This window comes from Gymnodraco acuticeps, unplaced genomic scaffold (genome assembly GCF_902827175.1).
Source record: "Gymnodraco acuticeps unplaced genomic scaffold, fGymAcu1.1, whole genome shotgun sequence".
NCBI lineage: Eukaryota > Metazoa > Chordata > Actinopteri > Perciformes > Bathydraconidae > Gymnodraco > Gymnodraco acuticeps.
The window spans coordinates 1,468,572-1,485,919 of record NW_022992081.1 but is presented as its reverse complement, the minus strand read 5'-3'; the positions used below and the strand labels follow the sequence as shown (position 1 = coordinate 1,485,919).

Here is a 17,348-nt window from a genome sequence, read left to right as displayed (position 1 = left end):
TATACAGGCATGGTGATGTTCAAGGTTTCATAACAGGCTTTGTATCATAGTAAATGGCATGTTTGGCGAGCTTTCCAGTGGCTCCAACATGATAATCTTAACAAATGTGCTTTTTAAAAAAAACACACCTATGCCATATTTTGATAATACTCACCATTTTTCTGTCCCGTCAATAGGAAGGAAGCAGCGAGAAGCCGTACACAGTGCACCAGTGGCTCCGCCCCTTGGTCTGTGTAATGTCCGATTGGACCTTTTATCCGTGATGGCTGAGAAGAAGGGATGTAGAATTAAAGCCAGATGTAGAATTAAAGCCAGATGTAGAATCATGCCGCTTGCTACACAATACGGTGCAAACAACTGACATGGATGTTTTCTTGATGTTCCCATACCTTGACGTCAGGTTCAGGTTCGGCGGGCTCGTCCTTTGGTATGAAGCGGTCCACGCTGCTGTCCGAACCCTGCCGGTTGTGGCCTCGGCCGTCGAAGAGATGAGGTTTGCTCAGAGCTGCACACAAGCACACGGGGAACCAATACGCATTTTAAAGCCTTATACAGATACGTTTCAGCCAAATAATTACTGGGAATTCTACGCACAACTGACAGATCCAAAGTTCCGCCTCCTTTTAGTTACCGTTGTTAAGTCAGAAGAGCTTGACAGTATTCGTTTCTGGGCCAACAGCATAATTTTTGTATGCAATTAAAGGAAATATTCTAAATCATAACTTTTACAGTTGTGATTTTATATGTTGTCTATATCCATATAAGTAACTTGTGGGCGGCATACAGCCTAAGAGAAATAATATAAACAAAGTAAGATCAGTCTTTAGCTTTTCTGGACACATTTCATGTTTTCTTAATATGTCAGTAACTAAACCAAATCTAGTTAATGTATCCACAAAATTAAAGGGGAAAATCAACATGGTTAATGTTGGTGATCTGACACCAGCTATTCTTGCTTTAGCATGAGCTTACTTAAGGCCCCGGCCACACGAGGACGAAAACGGCTAAACGCATAGGATTAACGCAAACGCAAAAAAGTTTCCGTCCACACGCAATATTCACCGGATAGTGTCTGTCCACACGAGACAGCTCCGTTTAGCTCCAACCGCTGGAGAAGCTGCAGTACATATGCAGGAGCCTGTACGTGGCGCTGTAACTTCCTCCACAAAAGCAGCGAAGAAGCATGGTTGTCATGGTTGCCCTTCTGTTTATTCTCCGCGGTGGGGGCCGAGGGAACCGGGCAGAGTTTTTCGCCAGTCAACGTGTATTAAAGTTTAAATCTTCCGACAAAATTATAAAAGTGCCGGTCAAAGGTCTTCTTTGTTATTTATTGAGCTTTAAAACAAATGAATAACGACTCTATATAATATAATAATAAAAATACACGGAGCCTCTCTTTTTCCTCCCTCTCTTCGGACAGCGCCAGTGTCTGTTTCATGCAGCAGCTGATCCAGTAATGAGTGACCCGACCGACAGTAAAAATAAACATATTTATAACTAGTTTAGGTAGTTTGAGAGGTATTTAAAATAGCTAAGGGTGATGATCTGACTTGAAGTGTGTGTTTTGCGCCATTCACCGCTGCATCACAGCGGGAAGAGCTGCAGGTGAGCAGAGCTGCGTGTCTCCGTCCTGTCAGATTAGACTTCACTCGCGTTTATGTCCATATCGAGAGAAAGATAAATAATCTGAATTCAGTGCAGTTTACTTTAACGCGGGGGTGAGCAGCAGAGGTGGGGAGAGGCGGGGCTATTGCCTCATCATTATCAGAAAATGATCGTATAGGGCGTACACACGGAGCCGTTGGACCCCCCAGAGCGTTGCGTATGCCGTTCTATCCACCTTGGGACCCGTTATCGTTACCGTAGTCGTTTAGTGCCGTATTCTGTCGTCCTAGTGTGGCCGAATGGTCTATATGACACTAAACAGTAACGCAAACGACCGTTATCGTCCTCGTGTGGCCGGGGCCTGAGATTTGACTACATAAAATGTGTCTGTTAAGATTTTGACACCAATCAAACATTACTTCCCTTATAATGTTCCCTTTGTTCTGACATAGCATATCTCAGTGTCACAGGAAAGGGACAATTCACAGAGGTTTTACCAGATTAAAAGCTTCCTTAAATGTGATTGGAGCACAAAGCGAATGGGGTGGGACTTAGGAAAGATTAGTTGTGTGCACAAACATACCCAGAGCTGACTGGATGAAGGGTTCCTGGGGCTCTTCCTGGGAGGAAGGTGCTGCTCCTTCATCTTCTTCATCCTGTAATGTCCCGATCTGCATCCCTGAGTACTGGCTCTCACTGCCGTCCAGCACCTGATGCACACACACAGAGCAGACTCCTCCAGTTAGGAACAAAGCTCACACAACACACACACCATATGCAACACGTTTGAAAAGCCACCGCATGCAGAGTGTATTGAAATAGTTTAGGCTCATTCAGTTAGATTTGTTGGATTGGAGACAAACGACGACTTCAAGTCAAACGTTCTCTTTTTAAAACTCGACTGGATCATGCTTGGGTCACTTCATTTACAGCAAATGAACTACACAAAGACACGGGAAAGAGCACAGGCTTCAGAACTCAATCCACCAGAAGAAGAGCAAGCTTTTGATCCGAACAACTCAACTTTGAAATTGATTCCTTTTGAATCAAGTAAGTATTTACACAACATAACAGTACAGAAATGTAATTTTTCCAAGCAAGACGTATAGTACGAAGAGTACTAAAAAAAGAGGAAATAAATCATTATTTATCCAGTTTTGACCTCCGCTGGAACAAAAGCCCATTACCGTCTCTTGAAAAGGCAAATCTGAAGGACAACATTTAAAAGAAAAAAGGAACAGATGGCCTTCATGCTTCTACTTTGAACTCTTCACTGCAAGCCATCAACATGGGGGTTTGGGGTTGCTTGTTTTTTTTTACAAAGATATTTTTAAAGCTTCTCATTTTGGGGAGGGAGTCACTGGAAACGAGGGGGAGAGAAAAGGGGGCAGAACGTTTTCGCAATAACAACAAGGGGAACGTAGCAATAGGCATGGGAAACTGAGTGCATGGAGGAACGAATGGAGATAGAGAAAGCCAAAAGTTTCCAGACAAGCAAGCCCCTCCCACTTGGTTCAAAGTGTCCAATTGGCTGACCTTGTCACTAGTGCTAGAGGAGGAGGAGGTGGCATAGAAGGAGGAAGAGGAGGAGAAAGAGAAAGAAGACGACGAAGAAGAAGCCGTGTAGACGGAAGAGTCGCTGTCTGAGGCATCGGGACCCTCGGTGGAAGTTGGTGAGGGAGGGGACGGCTCCATCACCAGCGGCAATGGAGTGTGTGACTGCGGCGAAGCGGGGAGAGGGGTAAAGGAGGGGGGGGACCGTAGAGGTAGAACTGTTAGAGTGGACACCAACATTTCTCTGGAGGGGGAGCAGCTAAAGTGTGTGATGACTCATCTTCTGTATTCTTAGGGGCACATCAAGCTTTTAACAGCATCAACCGCGACTGTTAGCTAATATATCGACTAAAAGAATAAGAGTTGCAACAATTTATTTTATTTTAAAGTTATTAAGATTCCTAATTTCTTTTTTATTTAAGCTGCGAATTTCAATTTTTTTGCAGATTTCGATTTACTCAAATTAAAAGACATTTCAATGGGGGCATATACAACAATTGTGTTACTACTCTCATGGAAAAGTCCAACTAACTTGTATAATAATAATAATAATAATTATAGACAATGAAATCATTTTAACATATGGCATGAAGTTATACAAGAATCTTGTCAAAAAAAAGAAATTGTGTAAGGTTGTTTTCAATAATGTATTTATGCTGTATTTGTTCTTAAATGTCTTTTGCTTTTAATCTGTAAAGCACTTTGAATCGCCACGTGCAAAAAAGTGCTATATACATTTTTTTTTTTAAATTGCCTTGTACCTCTAATTACTATTTTAGATTAGCTTGTGTTACAAATTGCAAACTTTGTTTCTTCATTTGTGCTGCAGAACTTTAAATATGTCCTGGAAAAAAATCATATATGAAGCTGATCGACTATGATGAATATGATTTCAAGTTAATGCAATATTACTAATACTAGTATAATGTTTTTATTTTATTTATAAATAGTGGGAATTAATATTTGTCTATTCTAGAAATCCTAACCCTATGAAGTATAACATCATTCATTCACTGCGACTAAGCCATGAGGGACATCAGTTACACAGCTAATTATGACAGTGCATGGTAATTAAGTATTTCAGAGTCTAGGGAAGCTCACTGTCTTCTGTGTTTCATACATATACACAGAAGTACCGTTTATTTAAGCTGTGTTGTCAAACCATATTAAATCTCCCTGGCATGCCCAGTCACACTGACCAGTTCTGCTACATCCGAAGGGGTGACGGCTGAGTCCGGCCCCTCCGTGGTGGTCTGCGAGGAGTCGCTGGGTGGAAGGGAGCGGTCGTTTGTGCTGAGCAAAGGCCCGCCGTCTCCTAAGGGTACTGCCTCCGTCTCTGGGGTGGTGTAGTCGGCCGTCTCTGGGGTAACGTTGGCCCCACCGCTGGAGCTGCGACTGAGCATTTCTTCCTCGTTGTCGTTGGGTGACTCAGGAGTGTCTGAAGCCGAAGTCCCGCCTCCTCCGCCCTGCTCCGAGGAGGCACTGAGGTCCGTGGACTCGCCGGGCTGCAGGGTATGCTGGGAGGAGCGCGGCTGCTCGGTTATGATGTCCACCTGGGTCGCCGAGGAGCCGTCCGCACCAACGACTGACGCTAAAGCAAAGATGCACAAAGAATAAATATTTTTTACAGCTGTAAGTGTCATTGAAGCTGCCAATTTTACTTCCTGGTAGGTGCATCTCACCTGTGAATGTGACCTCTGTTCTCTCAGCGTCATCCTCCAAGCCGTCCTCCTCTCCAGAGAGCATTTTACCTGGAAACACACGTTTAGAGTCAACATGACATCGGCACCAGAGCTATGTACTAGACTGGTGCAAATGTTATAGTACATTAAAAACCAACAAAAGGCTGCACCTCATATTTTTGAGAGAATAATGTGCATTATTCAAAATAAATCTAGAATTAAGAGGACAATCAACCAGCATAGGTGACTCAGTTTAAGGTAAATTAGCCCAAAGGCTGATTTAAACATCAGTTGGAGGGTAGAGGTGAGCACGGGAGATAAATAGACTAGTCACCTCTTGGTTTCCTAAGAAGGAGTGGACTGCAGGAAGACCCTCCCCCCGCTGCAAGTGGCAGGAGACAGGAAGTAGAAACAGGAGAGAAGCAGCAAAAGCTCAGAAGGACTCGTTGGGAACAGCAAAATGATTAGACGAAACAGGGAAAGTTAGCAAGCAAAGAAAAAGGCTGCGAACACGGACCAAAGCAGGAGCTAGAGCGGAGCGACAGCACAGTTTGCTCGACTACCTGGCGAAGGTTAGGGTTAATGGAATGAGATCTACCTAAAGCAGATATGTTAGCGTCCCGGGTACCAGGCTTCTATGTAGAGCCCGGGTTATACAAAAGCTTAATGGAGACAGTCCCGTCTGAGTCTGTGATGTGTTTACCAATGAGCTCCAGGATGCTGCCGGAGCGTGCGCGACTCTCTGCGTCCTGCCGGAACACGGAGCCATGCAGGATGCTGCCCGCTGTGATGAGCATGTGCAGGAGCTCTGGTGGGGGGGTCCTGAACATCTGCTGCAGGAGCTCCAGAGACGCTGTGACCACATTGTGATCCCAGTGCTGCGTGTAGTGTAACGTCAGCTCGTACACCTTTGGACACACAAATGTGAAATGGAGCAAATACTCAAAAAAGAAAACAAAAACATATCCCATCGATTTTCTCTCTACCTGTAGGAGCTGCTCAGGTGAGGGCTGGACGTCGGCCTCCTTCCTCGTGACTCCGAAGCTTCCTTTGAGGCTGGATGTGTTAACCTGCTGCTGCAGCAGAGGCATCAGGTAGCGAAGGGTCAACAGGACCCCCAGAATTAGGTGTGTGGGATGCTCCTCATCCACGGGAACCAGCAGACCTAACACATGAAAGGACAGGTCAGGGTGTGTGTTCTCATTCGATGTCTGTTGCTTCAACTAGATCTCAAATGTTCGCTGGAACAATCTTATAGGGATATTTCAGTGGATTTTAGGTGGGAACATATGCTGAATTCAACATAAAATGGAATGATAAAGAGTCCAAAATAGCCCTTAAATGAAAGTGGGAAGGGGAAAAGTCCAGAGTATGTGGCCTTACCCAGCAGCACATTAAGGAGCCAGGTGTAGAAGTAGCTGGCGCGTCTGGAGTGTTGGCACACGCTGACGGCGGAGCTGGCTGCTGTGCGTCTGATGGTCGGGGAGCTGGACTTCAGGTTGGCCACAAACGACTTCAGCAGCACCTGGGACCACAAGGGTTGCACTACAATGAGAGCCAATTGTTGCAAGATGTAACTAATACATTTTGCAAACTGCCTTAAATTAATATATAAACACACCCTTTTCCAGTCATTTTTGTTAAATGATAAATGCTGCATCTTAAAAATGATAAATTTCTCACAGTAATGTAATCCGAACAATTCATTCATCCAAGGAAAATTGGGTTTTGTGACAGTTGCTCCATTTGAGATTTTAATTAAAAGAAAATAGAATATATTATAAAAAAAAAGTAAAAAGTGTACACACTTTTGTTCTATACAGTGGTGTATTAGTTCTAATAAGATGTTAAGTCTTTGAAATTACATTCTTAAGAATGACTTCCAGGTAAACTAACTCAAGCACATTTTTGAATAGGAAACCCAAGACATCAAATTCCCAAAGACAAAATGTAGAAAATCAACCATTAAAAGCTAAAGTTATCTTAACCCAAATAATATTTCCATAATAAACAGTTGTGATGTTTCTGCTCTGTGTAGATGCCTTGATCTCGCCGTCATTGGCGAAGTGCCCCAAGGCGGACATGATCTTGGGCATCGCAGCAGCCAGAGTCTCCTGCACACTCTCCTCCTGCCGCTTGGTGATTCGGGAGAGGCACGGCAGCAGGTTCACCAGGTAGGGTCTGCAACACAGATGAGGAGGATGGGTTCAAACTAGTGTTCATTTCGTCAGCTATTTTGTTATTTAGTTTTAGTCTTAGTCCTGTGTTAAATTTCCTTTTTAGTTTTAGTCATATTTAGTATCATATTCATCCTGTTTTTATTTAGTCAAGTTTTAGTCGACTAAAAGTCTGAGCATTTTAGTCTTATTTTAGTCGACTAAAACAGTAACTATTTTAGTCAAGATTTAGTCGACTAAAAGTCTCAGCATTTTAGTCAAAGAACACTAATTATTTTAGTCCACTTTTTGTCAATGGAAACTGTTGAGTCTTTTTTAGTCATCAGATTATATAGAACATTTCAGTCAAACTAGTCTAGCCAAAACCAATAATTTGTCATTTTAGCATATATAAATAAATAGGTTTATATCTTGTCCTTATTTGATGAAAAACACAGGTTGAATGATTAAGAAGCTTTGCAGAGAGTATCTGCTCTAGAGATGGCAAATCCGGATCATTTTATGGACTCGGAGTCTTCTGAGTCAATCATTGAAGAGATCCGGATCATACGAGTCATTTGAGTCATATGAGTCAGCATGACCAAGACCGTAGAAATCCTACCGGTGAAACCGAAAAGTTGTTGCATTTAATCAGCATATTAAACTAACGTTACATTAACCTTCGCTACACAGTGTCTTTTGCTTTAATAAAACATGTGTGTGTGTGTGCATTTTAAAAAATAAGTGTTTTGCATTATATGTATATAGTTATTTTAATATGTTCCTGTACTTAAGCTAATTTTGCACAATTGTGTTTTCATTTAATAATAATAATAATAATAATAATAATTGTATAATTACATTTTATATATTCTAACTGTTTTGCAATTTTCTATCATTTGTTTCTTTTTGTGTGCCATGTTCAAAATAAACGAGTTTCCAAGTAAGATCCTTATTGGAAATGCAGATATTATTACAGGAGACTGTTGCACAACATGACCATTTTGTTAGAAGTCTACACTGAAACTTAATTTAGAGCCGGAAAAATCGCGGGATCCGTGAATCCAGGTCAATGATCGAGAGAGACCAGTAGCCTACGAGGACTCAGAGCCGTAACATATAGCAGGCAGCAGATCCAGAGATCCAGCAGACTCGTCCCCATGCACGAATCTACAGCAGACTCAGCCCCTCCTCCGGCTCGCACGGCTCCCGCGAGTCCCACGGCTCCCGCGAGTCCCACGGCTCCCTCGACGAGTCGCAGCAGACTCAGAGATTTGCGGACTCACGGCTCACGGCTCACTCACGGCTCACGGCTCACTCACGGCTCCCGCGAGTCCAACGACTCACGGCTCACTCACGGCTCACGGGACTCTCGCGGGAGCCGGAGGAGGGGCTGAATTTGCTGTTGATTCGTGCATGGCGACGAGTCTGCTGGATCTCTGGATACAACAACGTTGTAATGTGATTGTACACGTTATAAAGAGAGTAAAGAGTGACGCAATTTATAGTTTTAATTGTTACGTCACATCAGGTGTAGGACTCAAAGGACTCGGGTTAATCGAGAGGGAGACTCGTCACGACCGGCTCATTACTAGGATCCGGGTTAATAATCCGGATGAATCATGACTCGCCGATCTCTAATCTGCTCAGGTTTGTGGTGTTTTTGTGTAATGGCCACATTGCATCCCTTCTGATGAAACAATGCATTCGCTTTTTTTCTCCACCTCATTGTAGCGAAAATGGGCCCAAATATCACATCGTTTCTTTCTCCCAAGCAGTGGTGGCTTTAGACTTTTTCGTTGTCAGTCATTTTGACGGACAGGATCGTAAAATTTCTGTCATAATCCATTATTATCCGTCGAGTGCACAATTTATCAATCACTCGCGCTGACGGGGGGGTATTTGGTTAACGCGAGTGCGACCACTGCTCCCAAGCCCTGTTGTTGCCATTTTATTTTCTGTTAAATAAGGTTAGTTAGACCATGAGTTAGACCCGAGTCTTCCTGACAGTTCACAGTGCCCGGTGTAATTCAAATGTACCGCCGCGCGCAGCACAGACACACAGCTGCTGCCCTGCCGCAGCACCGGAAATGGAACTGCTGGGAGAAAAACTGACTATCAGAGATGTAACGTTATTTTTGATAATATTTCGTCTCCTCATTTTTCGTCAACGAAAGTAAAGAGAGATTTTGGCATAGTTTTTATTTAGTAAACTACATTTTCGTCTCGTCACTTTTCGTCAACGATATTGCATGATGATTTCGTTACAGTTATTGTTTACTGCCGTCGGTGCCGTCTCGTCATCGTCTCGTTTTAGTCATGGAAAAAAAGGTCGTTGACGAACATATTTCGTCATTGTTTTAGTCAACGAAATTAACACTAGTTCAAACTAGTGTTGTCACGATACCAACATTTTGGTTTCGATACCAAGTCAAGAATTGCGATTCCGATTCTTTTTCGATACTTTTCTTAAAAAAAGGGAAACAGTCTTAAATGTAATTATTGTGCTTTATTTCACACCAGAACCATAACACAAACTTTTAAACAATGAGAACAATAAATAAAATAATGACAAGAATTCGTATTAAATAAAATTAATACATGTCTTACAGACAGGCCTCGTGGTGTCCGTAGGCTTGCCCTCACTGTCAGAGATATAGCTCAAATACTTCCAAATTTCACTTCTGGCGTCTTTTTTGTCAACAAGCCGAGGCGCAGCGGCAGCTGCACTCCCACTTGCAGCCATGCTTCTCGTTTTATCACATGCTCTGGCAGCTAGCGCTTGCATGAGAGAGGGGAGGGTCTTAGAGCGTGCTTGAGAGGGGAGGGACTCCAGGCACGGAGCAGAGCGCTGAACACACACGGCTCTTATTAAAACAGCGCTTTCTCACCGGAGTACTTTTCCCCGTCATTCTTAAAGTACCGATACTAATGAAACGGAGGAATCGTAACGTTTTTAACGGCAGGGTATCGCGGTACCTTTCAAGTATCGGTACACCGTGCAACACTAGTTCAAACGCAAATCAGTAAAAGTTTTTATTTTTAACATTAGTATCAGTGGAAACATGTTCAGTAAAAAGGATTTACCAAGAGTTAGTAATTGATGTTTCTTCCACTAATACATTCTGATTGGGAGGCATGCAATGTTAAAAAAATAACACATTTTTCTTTAACTAACAACTGATTTTTTGAAGGCAAGTTTATAATCAGAGCCAAATGTGCAATGCTTCAAATGGGGTTTCCCCTTATGTTATTAAAACGGTTTTGTCACATGAATTAAGTAAAAAGTCCTTTCCAGGCATTGTGTGTGCATACCTGCATTTCTGTGGTCTGATGAGGTGAGCGAGCTCGGCAAACCTCCACAGAGCCGCCCTCAGACTCCGAGAGGCACCATTCTACAGAGACAGACTCATTCACATCAGAGTGATTTCATTTTCACTCTTTAGATTAAACACTAGACAGAAACCAAAAAAACACCACCGACGCATATCTTTATACCTTTTTAATTTCTTTGTACAGCTCCAGCTGCAGTCTAGGCAGGTTGGAGTCCATCAGCGCCTGAAAATAAACATTACAAAAAAGGTATTTCAGTTGTTTATTTCACACCTTTTTTGTTGGAAGCTATCTTGGGGAAGAATTATTTGATAATAATCAATAATCTTTATGGTCTTCAAATGGATTGTTGAAGTATTATCATAATACACAAACCCAAATCACAGCTTATTTTTCTGTAAAGGCACAAAAAATGTATAGATGATAAAAGAAAAATTCAAAAAATTATCTTAGGCCACCAGTGCCTTTAATGGAGACAGAGTTGAAAGGGGGAGACGGAGGGAAGGAGGGAGAAGTACAGGGTCCTGCTCACTTTAATGATTTTGTTCAGGCACTCGTCGGCTACCATCCGGACATCTGATTCGCTGTCATCACTGCAGAGCAGGAACATCTCCATAGCGATGCCCAGCAGTTTCTGAAACTCTGGAGACGTTCTGCTCCCAGAACCATAGGGAGGAAAAGTGAGCCAAATGTCATTACGCACATACATATTTTCAGAATCAGAAGGGGTACAATTTCAATGTAGCCCAGCTCAAGTTTAATTAAACACACTGTGAAACGTTAATTTGATTGAATAAAACAAGTTAAATCAACAAGGCCTACCTCAGAGACTGAGCCACGATGTTTTCACATATTGTCAGACAGTGGGTGACCCTGTCCTTCTTCGTAGTAGCCTGTTCTTTTTTCCTGTGAAAGAGAACATGAGGAGTTTGAGAAAAAGGGATGGAAAACAAGAGAAAAGAGGTACTGAAAAGTAGCTCCAAGAAATGTAATTGTTGGAAGTCATTCCATCGCTAAACAGGACTATAATTAAATATCTTGCTAACAGCCAGCACAACAACCAAGTGGATGGAATGCTTAATATCTGAAGTCAGTACTGCCCAGTAAAACACGGCAACACTGGTCATTTATGTATGCAACTGGGTAATGCTGTGTATGAAGAGTGAAGGATGTAGTGTAGTAGTGATGGGCATTTAGATTCCCTTCGGGGACACGAATCTTTTGATTCAGTTCACTTTAAAGATTCGTTCACCAGTTCACGAACGACTTCTGGTGATTTGCACGTTCGCGAACGATTCGTCTTTGTACTTAATTCGTTCAGTGAGTCTTCACTACTGCCGAAGTCCGTACAAGAAGTTTGCTGGCGTAAAATGTATGATATTAAAAACACATTTTACACCTCACCTTGTTGCCCCATAAATTATGCTCTGGGAATAGGCTACATATTATTTAAGAAATATAATTGTCCATTGTTAAATCTCATAAATGTGTGCCTGACAGCAGGCTAGCATGTTATACTTTCAAACCCATGCACGTACTATGTGGCCTAACTTAAATCCCAAAGCATTAAACTCCATTTGGCCGAGTTCAAACTGCGGTCAAGCCAGCCTCCACTCGGGAAAACCTAGTCAAGCCAGCCCGCACGTGATATTGCGGTGCGCGAATATCCTATGCATTACGGTAGAATCCTGGAAACGCTGCCTCTGTGTTTAGATGAGAATAAAACAAAAACTGTCCAGTATCAAAGACTCATTTCACTTCAGGGTGATAGCAGGACATCCCATCTAGTGACTTAGAAAAAAATCTAGTTACTAACATTGCCCCGACATGCGTTACTTCGTTACTTACTAAAATCAGTCATAATAAAACCTCAACAAACACCTGCAAAGAACACATGCTAAGGTGAAGCTAACGCACAGCTATTTGTTGTTTGTTTATATCACGTAGTCTGTTCTTCTTCTCCGTTTTCCGGTTGTTGCCTGTTTTGAATGATGAATACACACTACCGCCACCTGCTGGTAAGGAGAGTTATTGCCAATAACGTATGCGCAGTTCGTACGTGCTCGGCTGAAGTATTTTCGGTATCTGGTTCCAGTGCAACACATGGCCAACACGCAGGAGAACACGCCGACGCAACAGCGTGAGCAGAGATAGACTGCGCAAAATATACAGATAGCAGGAGACAGAGGACAGCCATGGTCAGATAGGAAAACATTCAGGATCTGGATCTGGATTATGCGACAATGGAAACTGAACTAAAGAGAACATTTGAAACTTTAGCAGTCAACTCAAGTTGCTGCCCTTATCTTGTCTCTGTTCAAAGTGACATTTACACAGAAATAGCCAAATATCATTCTGGGTCTTAACACACCCCATAGTGAAATATATAGCCTAGTGTAAACCTTATACTAATAATAGCAAAATTGTCCTTCTAGAAAACTTGGATGATATTCAAAGATGACCAACTCAAGTTGTATAAGGCAGGCAGACAGTGTGTTTTTCTTTCTGAGTATGTCATGTTAAATATCAAAATTGATCTTTTGGTTGATGAAGTCAGAGATAATTAAATCTGGGCACATATTTTGTGGTTATTGAATTAGAACACCCAGTGTTTCCCATATATTGATTTATTTGTGGCGGGCCGCCACAATTAAATATCGTCCGCCACAAATAGATCTCGTAAAAAAAAATGTATAAAAAATTATTTTCCCAACATTTTTTTTTAATAAAATATATATTTCATTGTAGAGCGCAGTTACCCGCTCAGCCCCTCTTTGCGTGCTCTTTGCTCTCAACGGCCCCTGAGCCCCGCCCCCTCCTCTCTGCAAGACATTTCTGAAGTTGGAAACCAGATGCTGCGTGCCGGAGAATCACTTCACGAATGGTTGGTATATGCATACATTTGTCCAAAATGGATGTATTCAAGTTAACTGTGTTTGTATCACACTGTAAATCGCGGAAACCCAGCTCTTCAAATAAGTTATTAGCTAGCAAGCTAGTTGCTAGCTGGGTTGTCGAGGTAAGCATGCTGTGTAACATTATAGCGCTCCTAACATTAGTCAACTACCGACTGCATTTAATTCTTTAACTCTGACGCTGAATGATGTTTGCTCCCTCAAACCAGATGAATATAGAAACATATTTTCAGAGGCAGAAACGGGCTCATCCTGAAGAGGAGCAAACACAGCCAGGAACAGAGGTATTAGCAAGAGTACCTATAGAAACACACGTTGGTGGGACACACGCGGGAAAGCTGAACAGTCCGATTAGCTATCCAATTAATTTGTTTGAAATATTTCCAGGCTTCAACCAGTGCTAGTGTAGCAGCAAGAGAGGGTCAGGGAGCCGTGGCAGAACCAGCTAGCTCAGAAGCAGCAGGTGAGATTGACAGCAAACACAGAGAGATATAGAAGCAGGTCAGGTTGTCAGAAAACCAGATTTCTGAGGCATCATTTCTATTCTTCTGTGCCTCATTTCTGTAATTGTGAAGCAAGCAGCAAGCATAGACGCACTGGATTTGATCCAGAGTGGTTGAATATGCCTCCATTTAAGCCATGGCTATACCACACACAACATGGTAAATGTGATGAATGGGCTGAGCTCTACCCCTGCCTGAGCCTCAGGGGCAGGGCTGCACATAACTGGTGCGCATGCGCACCTCCGCCAAAAAAAGAGCACCGGGTCATTTGAAAAAAGGCACATTTGTGTACCAAAATTGAGAGAGGGAGAGAGAGAAGGGAAAAGAGAAAAGAGAGGAGAGAGGAAGAGAAAAATATTTGCGAGTTGCATATGAACTCAGGGTCGGCACGTAGCACTGGCGTTATAGATGTTCGCCTAGGGCGCCAGATCCGGGGAGTCACTGAGCTGGCAGCTCTGGGAGGGAAAAAAACATTTGTGACCGTTGGTGCTCATCCTAATTTTCGGCCTTGATGTAACAATATTCATAATTAAGTCAATGTAACACCCTTTTCCTCCTGGTTACACGTTTCATTTGCCCTGTACGATGGGCGCTGTAAGTGATGAAAATGGGGGATGTTGGCTTATCTGGCACCCGCAGCTCACAGCCAAAGTGCGAGTGAGCGAGCGAGGGAGAGAGAGAAGGGCGCACCGCCCGGTACCGGCGCTGTTGTTATTAGCAGGGATGCAAACTTGTCACCTTTCGGCGAAATTCGCCGTTTTGAATCCAAAATAGGTCGTTTGTGTGATTCATGTAGATCTGCAATAAAAATATTTGTGGGGTATGGGGGGGGGGGGGGGTCTGGGACCCGGAGTAATCTGCGGCCGCGAGCCGTTATGTGCCATCATGACACGCATGGTGTTCTTTTTTTATATATTATAATGAAGCTCGAGTCTTCCTGCCTGTCGGCTCTGCTCATCGATATATAATAAGGCTCTGCTGCTCCGGTATGAGGGTCTAGCTTCAGCAGCTACATTACCTACGGGTGCGTTCGTTAATATTAACTGTGTGGTCCGGAGTCACTGTGGCACAAACTGGACCGCTGGTGAACAGCTGTTAGAACGGGCCGTTCAGGTGTTCAGAGCAGAGCGGCAGAGCGTGAGGTGCACTGAAAAGTGTTTCTGTCGCAATCAGGTCGCAATATTATCGTTGAGCTAGCTAACTAGTATACATTGTCACTATCTGCTAACGTTAGCTTTAGCCTTCGTTTTCTAATAGTTTTTTTCATAGGCTATAAACGGAGGTGGTATAAGTATATATCTTGTACTTGAGTAAAAGTATAATTACTCAGATCTTGTACTTGAGTAAAAGTAGAAGTACTCAGGTCTTGTACTTGAGTAAAAGTAGAAGTACCAGAATGTAGGAACAATTCTGCAATCAAAATGTTCCTCAAATAAAAGTACAAAAGTATTCTCATCAAAATATAGTGAAAGTAGCGACAGTAAAAGTAGTCATTGTGCAGATTGGTCCATTTCAGAATAATATATATGATATGTTTTATAATGATTGAACATTAAAGTGTTCAGCTAGTTTGAATGACTTTGTATACTGCAGGGTAGCTTGTGGATTTACTCCAGGTGGAACTAAAGTCTGATTCAACACTTGATTATATTTCACATCATTCATCCAGATCTGTGAAGTAACTAAAGGTATTAAATACATGTAGTGGAGTAAAAGTACACCATGTACCTCTGAACTGTAGAGGAGAAGAAGAACAAAGTAGCAAAACATTGAAATACTTAAATAAAGTACAAGTATCTCAAAATTGTACCCAAGTAGTACTTGAGTTTATGAACTTAGTTACTTTACACCAGTGGCTATAAAGATAGAAAGACTAAGCCTTGAACAGAGGCATGAAAATACATTTTCAAAATGCTCAACAGTGCTGCCAAAATTATAAACCGAATGCTACACAATTAAAATAAATGCTTTTATATATTTCTATTAGATGTGACTCTTTGGCGTTTCTGTTATTATTAACACTGCTGCTTTAGTTGTTCTGACTGCTAAAATCATCTGTTATTCCTCATTTTAAAGCCGATATTCCGTGGGGTCGGGGGGGCTCGGATCCTTGTCACCTTTTTCATACCTGATGAGTTTGCATCCCTGTATTAGAATCTGGTGTTAGCTGCTCTAACGGATGTAAGAAGAAGATGTTTCTACAATGATGTGGAGGGAGAGTCCTCTCCAGTCAGACTGAGAGGCTGATAACTACAGCTCAGTGAGGTAAAGCAGGGGTTCCCAACCTTTATTGTGCCAAGGACCGGCAGATACATTAAAAAAAAAATCGCGGACTCGCAGCTAATCACAGACTCAACCAGAGAGAAAGAAGTAGGCCTACATCATCAGCTACCATGTCTGACAGAGAGGAAGACAGTGAGGAGAACAGTCAGGAGAACAGTGAGGAGAACAGTGAGGAGAACAGAGAGGAGAACAGTCAGGAGAACAGTGAGGAGAACAGTGAGGAGAACAGAGAGGAGAACAGTCAGGAGAACAGTGAGGAGAACAGTCAGGAGAACAGTGAGGAGAACAGAGAGGAGAACAGTCAGGAGAACAGTGAGGAGAACAGAGAGGAGAACAGTGAGGAGAACAGAGAGGAGAACAGTCAGGAGAACAGAGAGGAGAACAGAGAGGAGAACAGTGAGGAGAACAGAGAGGAGAACAGTCAGGAGAACAGAGAGGAGAACAGTCAGGAGAACAGTGAGGAGAACAGTCAGGAGAACAGTGAGGAGAACAGAGAGGAGAACAGTCAGGAGAACAGTGAGGAGAACAGTCAGGAGAACAGTGAGGAGAACAGAGAGGAGAACAGTCAGGAGAACAGTGAGGAGAACAGAGAGGAGAACAGTCAGGAGAACAGTGAGGAGAACAGAGAGGAGAACAGAGAGGAGAACAGAGAGGAGAACAGAGAGGAGAACAGAGAGGAGAACAGAGAGGAGAACAGTGAGGAGAACAGTGAGGAGAACAGTCAGGAGAACAGAGAGGAGAACAGTCAGGAGAACAGTCAGGAGAACAGAGAGGAGAACAGTGAGGAGAACAGAGAGGAGAACAGTCAGGAGAACATGAGGAGAACAGAGAGAGAACATGAGGAACAGAGAGAGAACATGAGGAACAGAGAGGAGGAAACAGAGAGGAGAACAGAGAGGAGAACAGAGAGGAGAACAGAGAGGAGAACAGAGAGGAGACAGAGAGGAGGAACAGAGAGGAGAACAGAGAGGAGAACAGAGAGGAGAACAGAGAGGAGAACAGAGAGGAGAACAGTGAGGAGAACAGTGAGGAGAACAGTCAGGAGAACAGAGAGGAGAACAGTCAGGAGAACAGTCAGGAGAACAGAGAGGAGAACAGAGAGGAGAACAGAGAGGAGAACAGAGAGGAGAACAGTCAGGAGAACAGTCAGGAGAACAGAGCAGGAGAAACAGAGAGGAGAACGTTGAGGAGAACCAGAGAGGAGAACCAGAGAGGAGAACCAGAGAGGAGAACCAGAGAGGAGAACCAGAGAGGAGAACCAGAGAGGAGAACCAGAGAGGAGAACCAGAGAGGAGAAACGAGTCAGGGAGAACAGTG

The 17,348-nt window shown here is 43.0% G+C and overlaps 1 protein-coding gene across 9 annotated transcripts in view; it reads right to left on the bottom strand.

Moving 5' to 3' along the window:
- htt (huntingtin) overlaps nucleotides 1–17,348 on the bottom strand; it is a 67,167-nt gene that overhangs the window by 42,655 nt on the left and 7,164 nt on the right. For 4 of the 9 annotated variants that reach the window (XM_034202399.1, XM_034202404.1, XM_034202400.1 and 1 more), the window contains exons 2-15: nucleotides 11,153–11,236; nucleotides 10,863–10,995; nucleotides 10,496–10,555; nucleotides 10,313–10,392; nucleotides 6,884–7,022; nucleotides 6,225–6,366; nucleotides 5,828–6,006; nucleotides 5,545–5,749; nucleotides 5,176–5,223; nucleotides 4,842–4,910; nucleotides 4,359–4,750; nucleotides 2,189–2,315; nucleotides 390–505; nucleotides 155–266 (exon numbers count right to left, since the gene is read on the bottom strand). In XM_034202399.1, the coding sequence (XP_034058290.1) occupies nucleotides 155–266; nucleotides 390–505; nucleotides 2,189–2,315; nucleotides 4,359–4,750; nucleotides 4,842–4,910; nucleotides 5,176–5,223; nucleotides 5,545–5,749; nucleotides 5,828–6,006; nucleotides 6,225–6,366; nucleotides 6,884–7,022; nucleotides 10,313–10,392; nucleotides 10,496–10,555; nucleotides 10,863–10,995; nucleotides 11,153–11,236 (1,886 nt within the window). The remainder of the gene's footprint in view (nucleotides 1–154; nucleotides 267–389; nucleotides 506–2,188; nucleotides 2,316–4,358; nucleotides 4,751–4,841; nucleotides 4,911–5,175; nucleotides 5,224–5,544; nucleotides 5,750–5,827; nucleotides 6,007–6,224; nucleotides 6,367–6,883; nucleotides 7,023–10,312; nucleotides 10,393–10,495; nucleotides 10,556–10,862; nucleotides 10,996–11,152; nucleotides 11,237–17,348) is intronic. The other 5 variants (XM_034202401.1, XM_034202406.1, XM_034202403.1 and 2 more) reach the window with 3 other exon arrangements.